This window comes from Solanum stenotomum, chromosome 1 (assembly GCF_019186545.1).
Source record: "Solanum stenotomum isolate F172 chromosome 1, ASM1918654v1, whole genome shotgun sequence".
Lineage (NCBI taxonomy): Eukaryota > Viridiplantae > Streptophyta > Magnoliopsida > Solanales > Solanaceae > Solanum > Solanum stenotomum.
In genome coordinates this window covers 25,293,357-25,308,634 of record NC_064282.1, presented here as the reverse complement: position 1 = coordinate 25,308,634, position 15,278 = coordinate 25,293,357, and the positions used below count along the sequence as shown (strand labels likewise).

Genomic DNA, 15,278 nt, shown 5'->3' with positions numbered 1-15,278 from the left:
ATTTGCTTTAATTTTAAAAATTTTGAAGTTGAAGTCATTGTTTTTTTTTTTTGTAGAAAGTCAAGCAACAACTGAAGTTGTCGCAATAACTGCTGAAGTTATTATAGCTACTATTAAAGTTTTTTCAGCAACTGCTAAAGTTTGCTCAGCAACTGTTGAAGTTATTGTAGCAACTGTTGAAATTTTTTCAGCAACTACTCAAGTTTGCTCAGCAACTGCTTAAAACTTGAGGGTTTTAAAATTAGTGTCATTAGCACTAATCTTAAAATTGTCACCTCTACTCAATAATTAGAACTTGCGTCACTTTTTCTTCATTTTGAAACTCTTTTGTCACCCTTAATTCATTAGCCCGAGTTAGTAACGCTCTAGTTTGAATCCTTTTTGGCAGAAAATTATACTGTTTATTAGGGGTGTGCACTATTCGGATTAAACCGAATAACCAAACCAAATCAAACCGAATTTTTATTTGGATTGGTTTTTTGGTTTTTCGGATTGATTTTGGATTAATAAATTACTTTGTTTGGTTTTTTGGTTTGGTTTGTTTTCGAATTTTAAAAAATAAAAACTAAAAAACCAAAAAAAACCGAATTATATATATATAATGTTTAGGTTTAGAATTAAGTTGGAGTTAACCACTTTTGTCCCTTTTTGGTTATTGCCTTTCATGGTGATTATGTTTATATTTTATGTTTGAATTACATCTATAATAGGTATACTTATAAGTATTGTGTTTAAGTTTTACTTATGATTTATATTAGAAAGAATATTTAAGGGATTAAATATCATTACTTTGGTTATATATGTTATTAATTATTGACATAACCGAATAACCAAACCGAAAAAAGCCAAATCGAATAAAGGAAAATCAAATCAAATCAAATTTATTTTGGATCGGATTGGGTTACACTTTTACAAAACCAAAAATCGAAAATCCAAATCGAATAGTGTAAAACCAAACCGAATGCACACCCCTACTGTTTATATATGGTTAAAATTATGTTTTATATATATATAATAGGATGTTAAATTCCTTCAATATGACCAATTTTTTCATGTGTCTACTTTTTCATATTTTGAACAACTTAACGGAAATTCAGACCACGCTATTAGAACAATGAAGTGCATAATCTCCTTCCAACAAACCAGAATGATTCATATATATATACCACCTTCTTTTTTAATTTCAGGGGGGAATAGTTTCTTTTAATTAGTGTTGTTATTTGCATTATATATGTTGGTACTAATTGCTTCATTTGACGTTTCTTATTTTTGTTAAATCAATCCTAGGTGAGGCAATAGCCACACTACAAGACAATAAATCAACAATGCCAGCATTTAATTAGTAATTAGTTTGTCAATACGTACTTAATATACAAATGATAAACAAATACTCCTTCCTCCTTAATTAGAAGTTTCGGGTTCAAGTTCCCGCCTTTATTACGTACTTAATATACAATTGGAGAGAAATATGTATTCCTATATAATTGATGATTACCTAACGTTAGACAAATTTAAATTAAGTTGTAGCTGGCAACAATTAGCTTTCACATATGTATATACTTTTCTTGATCATAACCTATATCCCTATTTACTAGACTAACTACAAATTGAAATATATAATTTGAAGTTTATGAGACTAAAATTCTAACCATTTTAAAGTACTGAATTCTAAATTAATAATTTTATATTTATTAAATAATTTTTTTAAAGACATCATTTTAGGACCAAAATTATACAGTTTGGCAAAATGTGTCGTCTCCAACAAATATAATACTCATAATTGATTACGGAAACAATTAAAGTTTTGATAAATTTATAGAAAGTAGAAATCCAGAAATGAAGGATATTTTATATGTATTTGAATTGAAATAGGAAAGAAAATAGAGGGCTATGAGCTAGGTCGATTCCTTAGAAAATACTTATCGTTGCTACTTGCATGCTGCCAATTCTCTCTCCAAGTACTTCTGGATCCTCAAAGCCATCGTGCTAGTGAAAATAGACCGACTATTGAAGATATTTTACATTGTTTAGTCTACATTGATTTTTACACAAGTATGTGAGTTATATCAAATATTTATAATTTATAAACCACTTGAAATTAATAAATTAATATGAAAATATATATGAATTAACTATAATTAGGTCATAAAATTTTGTTTTTATTATCTTGTAGTGTTGTTATGTGTGTTCACGGATCGGTTTGAATCGATTATTTCTTAAAATTGAACCATTTTAATCAATTTTTAAATTATTAAAATCCAACCAAACCAAATATAATATACATTTATCGATTTTGGTTCAATTATTAAATATTAATCATACACAAAACTAAAAATAACAATTCACTCAAAAGAAAAAAAAGAAAAAAACAACAATTCATTCAAAAGAAAATAAATTGTCTTTCTGCCATAAAGAACTCCAATTATGTTTACTTCTGCTTATTTAATATATACTAGCGACGAAGGCCCAATATTTATTCATAAATTAGTTTTTAATTGATACTCAAATGATTTTAAATTTTAAATTTGAATAATTTGTATATATTTATATGACACTGTGAAATGAATACTTGATAAATATTATTAATTTATAATAATTTTGAAGTAATTTTGATTATATTATTATTATTTTTTAAAAATAAATTATAAATATTTGTGATTGTAGTAAATCATCTCGCTGTTCTTTCTCTAAAATCTTATGTGAGTGGACATTGTCCTTCATTTTCTAAAAAAGTTGAAGAGCAATGTTAAAAATTACTGTAATTTATTTTCTTCACTTAAAACTTAATGAACATACATAAAAATCATTGTTAATTCATATAACATTTGGTTATTTTTCTCATAAATTATGTGAAATTTTTTGTATTGTTGCATTACTAATTCGCAACACTAATTTTTAAATTAGAATTTCTATATATAGTTTGTCTCTTAACCAAGTTGCACCTTAAGTATGAACTTAGTTATTTTGAGGTATTAACAAAAAATATTATTTAAGTCTTTAAAATTTTATGAGTAAAAAAATATTTTCTCTGTTTTAATTTGTTTGTCTAATTTTAAATATTATTTAAGTATATCATATATAACTCATTCTTAAAAATTCGAATAATTTAAATTTTGATTGCACTTTAAAATATTTCATTATGCTAATCTTTTACATTTCTTTTATTGTTTTTATAAAAAAAAAAAATACTTTTAAAGAATATTTCTTTATTAAACTTCCAATAACTTTGTGGAAATTTGTGTGATAAATTGATTTTTTTTCACTTTGGGGGCTTATTTGTTTTATTACTGTGGATAAAATTTATTCTATTATTAAATATTTTGCATATAAAAATTAGTTAGTGCTAACATGAAAATAAATTACTTCAAATCTTCCGGTTACTATGCAATGATGCATGCCAGCAACCTCTTTAAACACCTGTGAAGTAGGCCCCATATTCTCAAGATAAAGTGTATAGAGGAATAAAATAGTAGTATGATTGTTTTGTCTAATTTGAAAAAAGTACATGGTCAATAGCATAAAGTACAACAGATTAGTAGCAAAATAATTACAAAATATCAGTACTACCCCTATGCCAAGCAAGTATGTTGACGGGGAGGAGCTTGCTTTGTGCAAACTCCCTCTTGTATAATAAGAGAATACTAAACAACATAAACTTACGGAATAATGCATAAGCTATCAATCGCCCAAATAACACATCATATCTTATTCTTTTTCATTTAATGCTGCATTTTTCGCATCAAAAAATATTTATACAAACAATATATTATGTATATATAACTATAAAAAAATATATGTATATAATTTGTCGGTACGATTCAATTATTTCTTTATTTTTTAATAAAATCAAATCAAATAAAAAAATAATATATTGAATCAGTTGAATTTGATTTTTCAATCGAATCAATTTTTATTCTAACCGTGAACAATCAAACTGAGTAGTAAGTTTTTGTTGTTTTTTTCCCTGATTGCGCAGCGTACAAGGAGTGTGTCCCACCAGTTTGCACCGCCCACAGAACATATGCCAGCCTAGGAGTTGGACTCGGTCACTTTGGGCCCCCTTAATTCATTTCTTTACAATTTCTTATTTACACAAACCGCGTTACTTTCAGTTCACTCTCATTTCTCTAACTTCTTAGCTGTGCTATTATGTGTATATATAGCATTATACATTTTGCATCTCTCTCCACACAACCACTTCAAAAACTCTTTACCACTCATAAATATCACATTGAACAAAAAGCAAAAGAGATTTTCCAACCAAAAAGTGCATACACTTTCTCAGTTTCTCTTTTTTTTTTTTTTTTGTCAGTTTGTTATCTTCTACTCCTAAAATACAAGCTGCAAACATGCAAGAAAAATCGAAAATGCAGAAAAAGAGATCATTGGTTGCTCGTAGAGCTTGGAATGTTCTCCGACTAGCCTTGTTATGGGCGAGAAAGGGTGGCATTTTCAAGAACAGGCATCTCGTGGATCTTCGTTTGCTTCCTAAATATTTTAAAAGTCTCCGTCATACCAATGATCACTATGGGACACTACATTATGGGGAACGTGAGTTTTCATTTGATGACACCCCTATCTTTCATGTTAAGATGCATCGCCCTGCTTCCTTGCGTTTCAAGATGCCTAACATACCCTGCATTAAACCTCAAGTCGACTTTGACAATGATTATGAGCGCGAGGATGAAATGTACATTGATAATAATAATAATAATGATGACGCTCCTAGGAAGAGCTTCTTGAAGACTGAATGTCAAGAGGATGAGTCTGAGGAGATCATTGCTAGTGGCGATGATGAAGCTATTGATATGAAGGCAGAGGAGTTCATTGCAAAGTTCTATGAGCAAATAAAGCTGCAAAAACAACTGTCATATCTACAATACCATGAAACGCTCGCTAATTAATGGAGGAGAGACCTGCAGACGCTTCTCAGTAACGACAATCTACGAATTTCATTATTTCATGTATCCAAATCCTGCATTAGTATTCTTTCTGTATAGGACATTTTTGTAGATAGATGAGGTATTCCATTCAAAAAATGCAAAATAAAAGTATCAAAGTTCTCTTTTCCAGAACGAGCTGATATTTATTTGGAGTTTTTTTCTTGGTTTCTGATTCAATTTTGAAGTTTGGTAAGTGAACATTGTATTTCTTATAAGAAGGTTCAAACTATAGAATCCATGCTGCAAGGGCTTTTACACTCCATCATGTTTTCATGTTCCAAAGTTTCTGGCTGTAATACAATCAGTTTACCAACACTTTGATCACTCATTGGATCATAAATAAAACCAAAATGACATAATTTCACAACATAATCGGGTTTCCATTGAGTCTGATCTGAATGAGCGGTAAATGTATAAAGCACTGCCAACCTCGAAACAATTCTTAACTTTGAAGGAAAAAAAAGAAAAGGAAAATGAGGTGACATCCCAAATGCAGTAGAGAACTAAAGCACTCAAACTAAATCTTCAAAATTATCTGTCGTCAACAAGGTTGGCGAATAACAAGAAGATGGGTATCAGCTAAATCACTTCCAAATGATTTGACAGCCATAGCACAGAGCTTCATACTCGAGGGGACTTTGTGTCGACAGGCAGAGCAGTAAATGTACATCCACATGAATCTCACGACAAGCTTAAGAGAACTGGGAGGATCACACCACAAAATCAGATTTCCTGCAATCAAAATCATTTGGCAGATTAAATTATTGGAAAGAAACTAAGCATTTGACAGAAATCAACCAGGAAACCATTGCTTGGACACAGGAGACCCACTAGACCACTAATTTCGAAATTTATTTTCCCATTTTTTCCACCAATATACAGTGAAAAAAATTGTTCAAATTGTATAGGGGAATACGTTCCGAGACTTCGTGTACCTTGTGAGCAAAAAGTTATCCAACTAGTTAGTGCTGCTGTTTTGCTTATATGCTTCCATTCTGCTGAGTCTTGTCGTGAGCTTCTAACTGTCCAGTTGCTGCCATGATAAGACCTACAGTACAATAAGAATTATAAGTTATTTCTTCTACTGCTGGTACTGGTCTCACAGCATAAAATCAAAATAAACAAGTTGCGAAATCTGTAGAATCCTGTTCTGGGACTGCAATGACGCAGTTTCATCATATAATTTCTAAAGATTAAAAAGAATCATGATATAAGTGATTATGCTATTGCCTTGAGCTAAAAACAATGTAGCTTTTCTGTACTACCAGTCTTAGAGCCACATACAGAAATCAACCAAGAAACCCCAAAAGAGAAAAAAAGAAGATATCCCAATCTCTAACAGCTACTACGCCTCAATCCCAAATAAAAATTAAGTAAAAGTAAGTTAAACACACATAAATAATAGTAGTAATAACAATAATATTAGAAGTTCTATAACAAGACTTAATCCTACTCTCCACTAGTAGATATCACCTATATGAATCTTTTTCTTACACTGTTTTCTGCATTGATCACAAGAAATTGTATGTCTGTCACGACAATATCCCTCCAAGTGATTTAGGTTTATCTCACACCTTTTAACACCTTCACATACATTACACTGATGGGCACTCCATTATGTCACGAACAATGATAAAAAGGAATACTGCAAAAACAATATGGGCAACTGCTAAAATGATGACTTTGCCATCTTAATTAAACTACTACATTTTGACTTTGCTGCATTTACACAATCCATTCACAGAAAATGATTCCAGAAACACTAAAAAGCAACACCATATGCATGATATATTGCATCAAGTTTGCAGGTCAATATTAGTTTGTATCAAAACCAAAGTCAACCAACTAATTCCTACCTAGAAAAGGAGCTGAAGGCCTCCCTGGCCTTGACTTGTATTCAGGATGAAATTGCACACCAACATAAAATGGGTGACCAGGAAGCTCCAATATCTGCATAAAGAATAAGAGGATGAGAAACAGGAGAAAAGTTTACAAGCAATAACAACAAGAATAAAAGCAATGAACTTAAAGTGAACCAATAATCACTTGAAAATAAAACTTGTAACAGAGTATCAAACTAAAGGATTGTAAACAATAGTTAACAGCAATTAAAGCCTGTAGTCCAAAATAAACCTCCATTCGTTTTCCAGTTTCATCCCTTCCCACAAATCTCAGGCCAGCTTCTTCTAAAGTGCCTACAACTTCAGGATTGACCTGCAATATACACCACCATTTTATTCCATGAGGATGACAGCATAATTAATGCAACATGCATTACAATGCAACAAGTACAGGCTTATGCTAACCTCATATCTATGGCGATGTCGTTCATCCACATGTTTAGAATTGTTATACCTGTCAAAAGAAAAGATGTTAAGTGTGCATAAGGAAAAACACAATGGGAATTTACAAGAAAAAATTTCTGTTCTTTGACGGGTAATAATATATTAGAAAAGCATCGATGAGACATGCAACCCATAAATAGAGAGCAAAACAAAAACAAGCCAGTAGAGATCCACAAAAAAACCCATCTTAAATCTTGTATCTAAATTACTCTTAGATAGGTGAACGAGAACAAGCTAGTATTTCAATGAGAGCAGATGGGTGAACTATATGATAGGCAATCCACAAACGAGCCCACCATAAAATCATATCATATGCTCCTGATACAGAGAAGATGCGTAGAAATTGGCTATCCTAGACTTAGAGCATGTTTGGATCGACTTAAAAGTTGGTCAAATCTACTTGTAAGTCATTTTTAGCTTTTGGGAGTGTTTGGCAAAGTTAAAAATAACTTAAAATAAGTTTAAAATGACTTTAAGAAAAATTAAAAAAACTAAAAGTAGGACTCCCCTTACTTTTTATTTTTTGACATAAAAATCATTTAAGTTTGACTTTTTGTTTTTTGAATTAAAAGTTACTTTTTTAAGCCAATCCAAACGGGCTCTTACTTCAAATCCTTAAACTCCATAGAAATCTGATTGATCAAATCTGGTCAAGACACTGTTATGATGAATAAATGGCATTTGATAAAGTAGAAGTGTGTGAACACATATCTCTTACAGCTTTGACATGATACAATCAGGAGTCTGGAACAATGTTTTCCTAGATCCAAGCCTCATAGTGCTTCCCATATGTGTCTTTGACCCCTGCAATTTTTTTAAGCCCATGATATCAGAAAAGCATCAACAGAGAAATATATAAATGAGACAAATACGGTTTCATTTTTTTGAAATATTACAAAAGCGCACACTACCTCAGGCATGAAAATTACAACAAGGTCCGGCGTCTGAGGGTCGAACTCTTCACTGTTTGCTTTCTCCAAACGCAAAACCTGCAAAATTCAAAAGAGATACTGCCACATCAAAGAGATGGTTAACACAAAATATTCCAATTTGACGTCGAAAGAATCAACTTACAGATCTGGCAAACTCGATTACAGAAATCTGCATCCCTAAACAGATTCCAAGATATGGTACGTTATTCTCCCTAGCATACTTTGCAGCCAATATCATCCCCTTAACCCCACGATCACCAAACCCACCAGGAACCAAGACACATGCTGCACCCTGTAAAGGTTGGTTTCATCTCAATAGCTTGTAAAATGAGTTATAGAGTACTTTATCAAGAAATGAGTTACACAGTAATAGCTGAGCGCCTCGAATGAAATCACCAGAAATGGTAAGTAGCAGCGAAGACGCGCTCAAACATTTCTGTGATCTTAATAATCATAACGAAAAAAACATAATTGGGGGATAGAACGGTTAGCTAGACTGCCAAAAGCCTTACTGTAGTGGCATATTCACATGCATTTTTTTAAGAAAATAAACATTGGGCATTACTTAACCCTAAAAGCTATAGATGAGGATTGTCCAAGACTATTTAAGGAGACAACGGTCCATTCCCTCAACCAATGTGGCATACTTAACACATCTCAAGCGAGCAATCATGCAGACACACCATAGGAAAAGCATAACCACCACGCTAGAAATGATGCACCAGAAAAAGAAAAAAGAAATAAGAAATACTGCATTGACAGATTATTCATCTCTCAAAATGCACATATTAAGAGGCCATCATCGAAATTAATAAACTTCCCCTTCAACATAAAAGGGTGGTCTTCATAATTCATGTCTAAGAAGGAACTGACACTAAAGAAGCAAACAAGAATGATGAATGACATAATTATTCCTACTAAGCACAGATCAAATGTTACCCTTAGAGTCTTCCAGGCTGTTGCATAAGCTTCTGGGGCCTGATAGAAAAAAGATAAGATAATTACGATCAGAAACGTATAACAGCACCTAACCAAAAGTAGAGAGAAATCTAAGTACCGATTGAGCACTATCATCTTCAAGATCTGATGCTGCAATCCAGTCAATGGATGGCTTAAATGAACATGCAGTACATGCATGCAGAAGGGCCTAAAATTTATGAAGAAAAATTACAAAACAGACAAGTCAACATCACACAACATAAATGAACATTGGATAAATGCATCCAGGAGGGCCCATATATATGGAAAGAAGCAAGCGAAGATAAAGAACAAACAGCTAATCACTTATAACCATGTTTATTCTATTTCGAAACTAGAAAGCAGGACAATTAGCACAGTGCCATGGGAAAACCTGCTTTCAAAGAAAAGCCAAAGCTATACTCAAATGATAAACTCTATCATGATCAAGTGAAAAGACACATCCCAAACACAATATATCATCTTAAATAAAGATAAAGATGGTGCATGTTCTTTGTAGTCTCATATTGTTACCTTCACTACAGATAAGTAAGAATCTGTTAATCCAACATACTTCCCAACCATTGCAATTCTAACCTGCAGAAAAAAAAGTAGTTATTCAATTACAATGTACATATTTGTTAAAAGTACCTATATTCTTTAGATCCTACTAACAGATTTGGTGAGGTTGTCAAAGGTCTCAGCTCTTTTCGTCCACTCCCGTAAATCGACAGGTTTCGCGACGCTGACACAGAAAAAAATAATCAGAGGAGACATTGTGCACCTTATGTCTTTCATGAAAATCTAACTTGCTCATTGTAGACCATATCAGTAACAGCCACTAGAACTAAGAGAGCAAAAAAGTCCTGGAAAATCATAAATAAGAGAACTGCATAAAATTTATCCAAGTTTAAAAACTATTTTTCTCATTTCAGTAGAACAGTAAGGAAATATGAGATACGAAGAGGACAATCAGGTTCTAAATCTAAATTACTGCTAAAAGGGTACCGGAAAGGTAGTCTGTTACCTCATTAAATCCATTTGCTTTAGAATGGCATCATGAGCATTTTGGTTCTGTTACAAATAGGTAACTTTAGGAGCAATATTCATATCATATACGGCAAAGGACAAAATGTAGCAGTTGGTAGACCTACCTGAAGCAAGAGAGGAATATGCCAAATGTTTGGAACATCATGGATATTCAGGATATTGGCAACCTATAGGGAAGCAGATCAAAACAGGAGAAACGAAAAATGACTTCAAATTTTATATGCAAAATCACAGAAGGCCTCACTTAAGTTAAACTTACAGGAACGTGACAAAACTGTGAAAGCTTCTGTTTTGTGTTCTCTAGTAAGGGCTGCAACAGAGTAAATATCTCAATAATATCAGCAAAATGTAGTAGTAGAGAAGCGAAAAATCCTAAAATTAAGGTTTAAACTAGTTTTCCAAAATCTTCTAGTCTCTAAGAAACATCTTTTCACATCTCTAGGTAAATCTAATTTACTACATAGTACAGACAGGGAGATAACCTAGTTAATATACTAGTATGAAGTTCACATCTCATTATTTGACAACTGTGAGGAACAAGCCAAAAGAAGGGGAAGGAAAAGGACCCGCACAGAGGGGCTACTGTGAGATCTATACATCTTCTGTGCTCACGCTAGGAGAATAGGCTATTTTTTTTATGACAAGGGAAACCCACAGCTGCTACCCTTTGGGTGTGCATAGGGTATAAGAGAATAGGCTATTACGCAACTATAATGAAAGTCCAAGTGTAAATAAACCTACTCATATCTTCTAGAAAATATAAAGTACAGGAATTTATAGCATAGGAGGAAATACCATACCTGAGCAGACCGGCATGCTAAAAAGTGGGGAGTCAACCCTAATGCTCTCAGTTCTCGCACACTATGTTGTGTAGGTTTTGTTTTCTGCAGAAACATGGAGAACACAATCAGGGGTCTATGGAAAGAAAGAACATGTATAAAACATTCACATGGTTCAGGCATAGATGTTTCATAGACTATTACTTGCTCACCGACAACACCTAGTACAGGTATAAGACTGACATGAATGAGGCAAAAGTTGTCTTGCCCTGATGACCAAAAAAAAAGTTAAAAGGAGGGTGAAATGTGAATAAGAAGACATAAATACATATCATAAGAGGGCATTCCTTGTAGTTATAATATGGTAGATCTTTCTATCATAAAGAAAAAACCTACTTACCAACTGTGAAATACAATTGTCGTAAAGCCTCAATGAAGGGCATCGATTCAATATCACCTAAAAGCAATAATGTAAGAAGTTAATTGAGAAGAGATGCTACAATACATACATATATATATATATATATATATATATATATCAACAAAAGAGATGGGGAAGAGGACCAGAGCTTTTAGTAGATTAGATGCATCTGCCTTCTAGACGCACTTACCTACAGTCCCCCCCAATTCAATGACACAAACATCTGCAGCTCCCTCCTTCCCATCCACAGGAGTCAGAGATACCGACTCAATCCAATCCTTAATAGCATCAGTGATGTGGGGAACCACCTAGAGAGAGAGAGAGCAATCCCTTTGAGTAATAGGTTTCTTTGCAGTGATGCACCATGTATGATATCAAATGAAAGTAAAATCACCTGAACAGTTTTTCCAAGATAATCACCTTTCCTTTCCTTCTCCAAAACAGACTGGTAACCCACCCAAAAAGGAAAAGAAAAAACTGTCAAGCAAATCTCATGCCTGAACAGACGATAGGCATAGATCCATGTGAGACACATAGTCTACATGTATATGATTATTTATAAGAACCTGATATATCTTTCCAGTGGTAATATTGTTGTCCCTTGTCAATGTCACATCCAGAAAGCGTTCATAATTTCCCAAATCTAGATCAACCTGTTGAAGCACATCAGTATTGCAATGAATAAGAGTACACATCTTTGATGCTTCAGAGGAAGACCAGAATCTATTGTATGTAAATACAGTACCAATTTTCTGGTAGGAGACAGTTTTATCACATAAACAAAAGATATTAAAAGAGAATAGGTAACACCATTAGATATCTATCATAACCTAATTTTGAACCATAGAACAGTCTAAACCTAAGATTGTGAGCTCTATCTTGTGAATAGGGGACATAACCAAAGCTTAAGTTCTTCTATAAAAGCAAAGTGTGCATCAGTATGAAACATTGTTTTTATATGGTAGACTCCACCCTCAACCCCCACACCCCAGGAGCCCGGTGGCCCTTTCCCACTTCATTCGGTTGGTCATTTGAACCTCAACCTTACGGTTGAAGGTGAAGGATCTCTATAAGCTATTTCTACCTTATTATTTGAAGTTTATCGTTACGTGTGCGCATCTTATACTTACCACTTCCAGAGAAGTATATCTTAAAAATATCAGCAATCCTTGGTGTACTGGAAACAATTTACTAATATGTGGAACAAGTTGGTTCCTATGAGTTCCAATTGTACGAGGACTCATCAAATTAGAGAATGTTAACCATCAAGTACTGGCTCTCCCGTATGATGCAGGCCATATAAGGTAAAACATGTCAAAAAAGTAAAGAATGCAATAGGAATATTCAACAAAACTAATTTTCAGTATGCTAATTAATTGTATGAAGATCATCACATCAGAGTCAAATTTAAGAAGCGCAATTAAAATAGTTTTTCAGTGTAAACGGGGTGAAGGAAAGGAAGACCTCTCCACCATCATCAAGCACAAAAACCTCCCCATGCTCAAACGGGGACATAGTGCCCGCATCAGTGTTCAAATATGGATCTGCAAAGATGAAAAAGTCTCAGTGTACTTCAGGGATAAACAACAGTAATCAATTCAAGATCTATCAGTAGAACAACAGAACTAAGGAAATGCATGAATAATCATCCTGGCATTCAAGCGGGAAATACATGTAATAGCCCCGCACGAGGCAGGAATCTCTTTTAATTTGTCTCTGTGATTGGTCTTCCCTGCCTAAATACTTTGATTTCCTATATTCCGCTTAGAGGCATCACACACCAAATGAAGGTAAAGACGAATGATAAACAAGATAAGAAGTTAATACAGCCTTCCAATAGACTAATATACGCTTCTGGATGTGCAGGATGCAATACACTTGAAACTTTTTTTCTTTTGTAAAATTTTAGAGCTAAATACATATGAACAGAACGTGAATATCGAGTACTGACAACATAAAGAGTTCACTCCATAACAAGAGCTAATTCTTCACCATGGGCAAAGATCAAATCAGCTAAGAAGGAAAGTAAAAATGGGAAAATAAAGGGGTTTTGGTCTGATGAAGAATGTTTTCAGAGAACGTACTTTCCTTGATGAAATTAGTTCCCTTACGTTCAGTTACCCTGAACTGCGGAAAATGCCATATCAGTTGCTTCAATCATCATCCAAACGTGTATATGGTATGACAGAAGCTATTTTCAAGGAAAATAATTTCCTTGATAGAACATTTTCCAGTCTTAGGATACCCTTGAATTCTGAAAAATATTTTATCCAACAAAAATATTTTCCACAAAAAAGGAGCAAAATGGCTTTCCTCTTTATGGACAGAGCCATTTTTCCTATACTATTAGTCTATTACTTCATATCATTTTAATCAACACATAGTCAAAGTACTCTCATCCAAGTTTATCCAGTATCAAAATACTCTCCTCCTAGTTTATCCTATATCTTGTATGACTGTCCTCTTCTTGTTCTTGTTTGGATCAATTCATCTTGTACGATTATCATGTCACCAACTTCTCTCCTTTTTCTATAAATCACATCACCAAATTGAATATACAACCAAACAAGGGAAATGATACAGAAATTTTCCGGCACACCAAAGACACTGTTATCAACCTTTTAATACTGAGATATCACTAAAGCATAATCCTCCTGCCTTACCCTACACCATAGAGAATTATCATATACTTCTACACCAAATCAAACACTTGGAAAATGATCCATAAGAAACATTTTCCACTGAAACACTTCCCATGAAAACATTCTCCTTCACACAACACACACTCGAAAAGCAACGGGGTGCTGAATAAAATCTCTTCTCTCAGAAGTAGAGTAACCTTGAAGCGGTGGAAGTCATCAATTCAAGCCTGGTTATCCTAAAGCCCATGTGAGTTTTTCTTTTGGCTAAATTTTTTGAAAAAAAATAAAATAAAATTTCCTACCATCTTTTTAGATTCCTTCCTTGTTTTGATTAATATATCGGAATTGATAAAATTAATCCCATAAATGTATTCAGTAAAAATACCATGCTCCATAGCAAACCTCTTTACGAAGAGAAAAAAATAATGAATTGAAATTTAAGTTGTACTATTTCTTATGCCTAATTATCAATTAGAAGATTTAGCCTATATGAATATTATTCAGTTGATGAACAGAAGTCCACAAAACCATAACTCCACATGAGATGAAAATGAAGTGCTAAAAAGTGAAAAAAAAAAACGAACCAATTTTGATAGAGGTAACACGAAGACCACATGCTTTGAGAACAACGCCGATGCTACTTGCTGTAACACCTTTGCCAAGACCACTGACTACACCGCCAGTTACCAAAACGTACTTCATTCTTGTTTGCCTTCTTCTACTGTCTCGTTACTAGGGTTCCGGCGGAGGTGTTGTTGGTCGGAAAACGGAGGGCGTTAACAACAGAGAGGAAACTGTACGCCAAGTGTTTGTGAAAATGCCTGACAGAGAAGACTAGTATTAAAAAGGCATAGTGTATCTCGAAGGAATCGACTCTTTTATAGAAGGAGAGAATGGAACCTGAAATTTGTAGTCAAGTCATTTTCTTCGTTCTTTTCTTATATATAACGGATCAGTCGTCTCTCCATTTCAGGGCTTCAGTTTCTCTATTTTTTTTTTATTTATTTATTTAACTTCTTAAAAGGGGTTTTTAACTTTAGTGGATTCTTTGATTTATAATTAGGATTATTATAATCTTGGATAAATCATTTTAGGGACACAAAATTATTATAATTGTTATTAATTTAATTGTTATTAATATATTAAAAATCACTTAATAATTTAATTTCAATTTTTAAATCAAATTAACTTATCATAAAAGTTTAATCA

At 33.2% G+C, this 15,278-nt stretch overlaps 2 protein-coding genes across 3 annotated transcripts; one reads left to right on the top strand and one right to left on the bottom strand.

Annotated features, from left to right (window-relative positions):
- Positions 1-4,194: 4,194 nt before the first annotated feature.
- Positions 4,195-5,136, top strand: LOC125872301 (uncharacterized). The gene has a single exon (XM_049553015.1). The coding sequence runs from the start codon at positions 4,350-4,352 to the stop codon at positions 4,902-4,904; it is 555 nt and encodes a 184-aa protein (XP_049408972.1). The 5' UTR covers positions 4,195-4,349; the 3' UTR covers positions 4,905-5,136.
- A 149-nt stretch (positions 5,137-5,285) lies between these two features.
- On the bottom strand, positions 5,286-14,994 carry LOC125872283 (uncharacterized). 2 transcript variants are annotated; one of them, XM_049552997.1, is made up of 23 exons: positions 14,654-14,994; positions 12,892-12,971; positions 11,994-12,080; positions 11,822-11,872; positions 11,618-11,735; positions 11,407-11,463; positions 11,211-11,275; positions 11,028-11,111; positions 10,487-10,537; positions 10,332-10,394; positions 10,205-10,251; positions 9,853-9,922; positions 9,712-9,774; positions 9,278-9,367; positions 9,160-9,198; positions 8,363-8,512; positions 8,200-8,277; positions 8,007-8,092; positions 7,250-7,298; positions 7,077-7,157; positions 6,800-6,893; positions 5,879-5,991; positions 5,286-5,675 (listed from the first exon to the last, which is right to left on the bottom strand). In XM_049552997.1, the coding sequence occupies exons 1-22, from the start codon at positions 14,769-14,771 to the stop codon at positions 5,924-5,926; spliced, it is 1,689 nt and encodes a 562-aa protein (XP_049408954.1). In that variant the 5' UTR covers positions 14,772-14,994; the 3' UTR covers positions 5,286-5,675; positions 5,879-5,923. The 2 variants fall into 2 exon arrangements, with proteins under 2 accessions (XP_049408954.1, XP_049408962.1); XM_049553005.1 differs by lacking the exons at positions 12,892-12,971; positions 14,654-14,994 and adding an exon at positions 12,558-12,721.
- Positions 14,995-15,278: the final 284 nt, after the last annotated feature.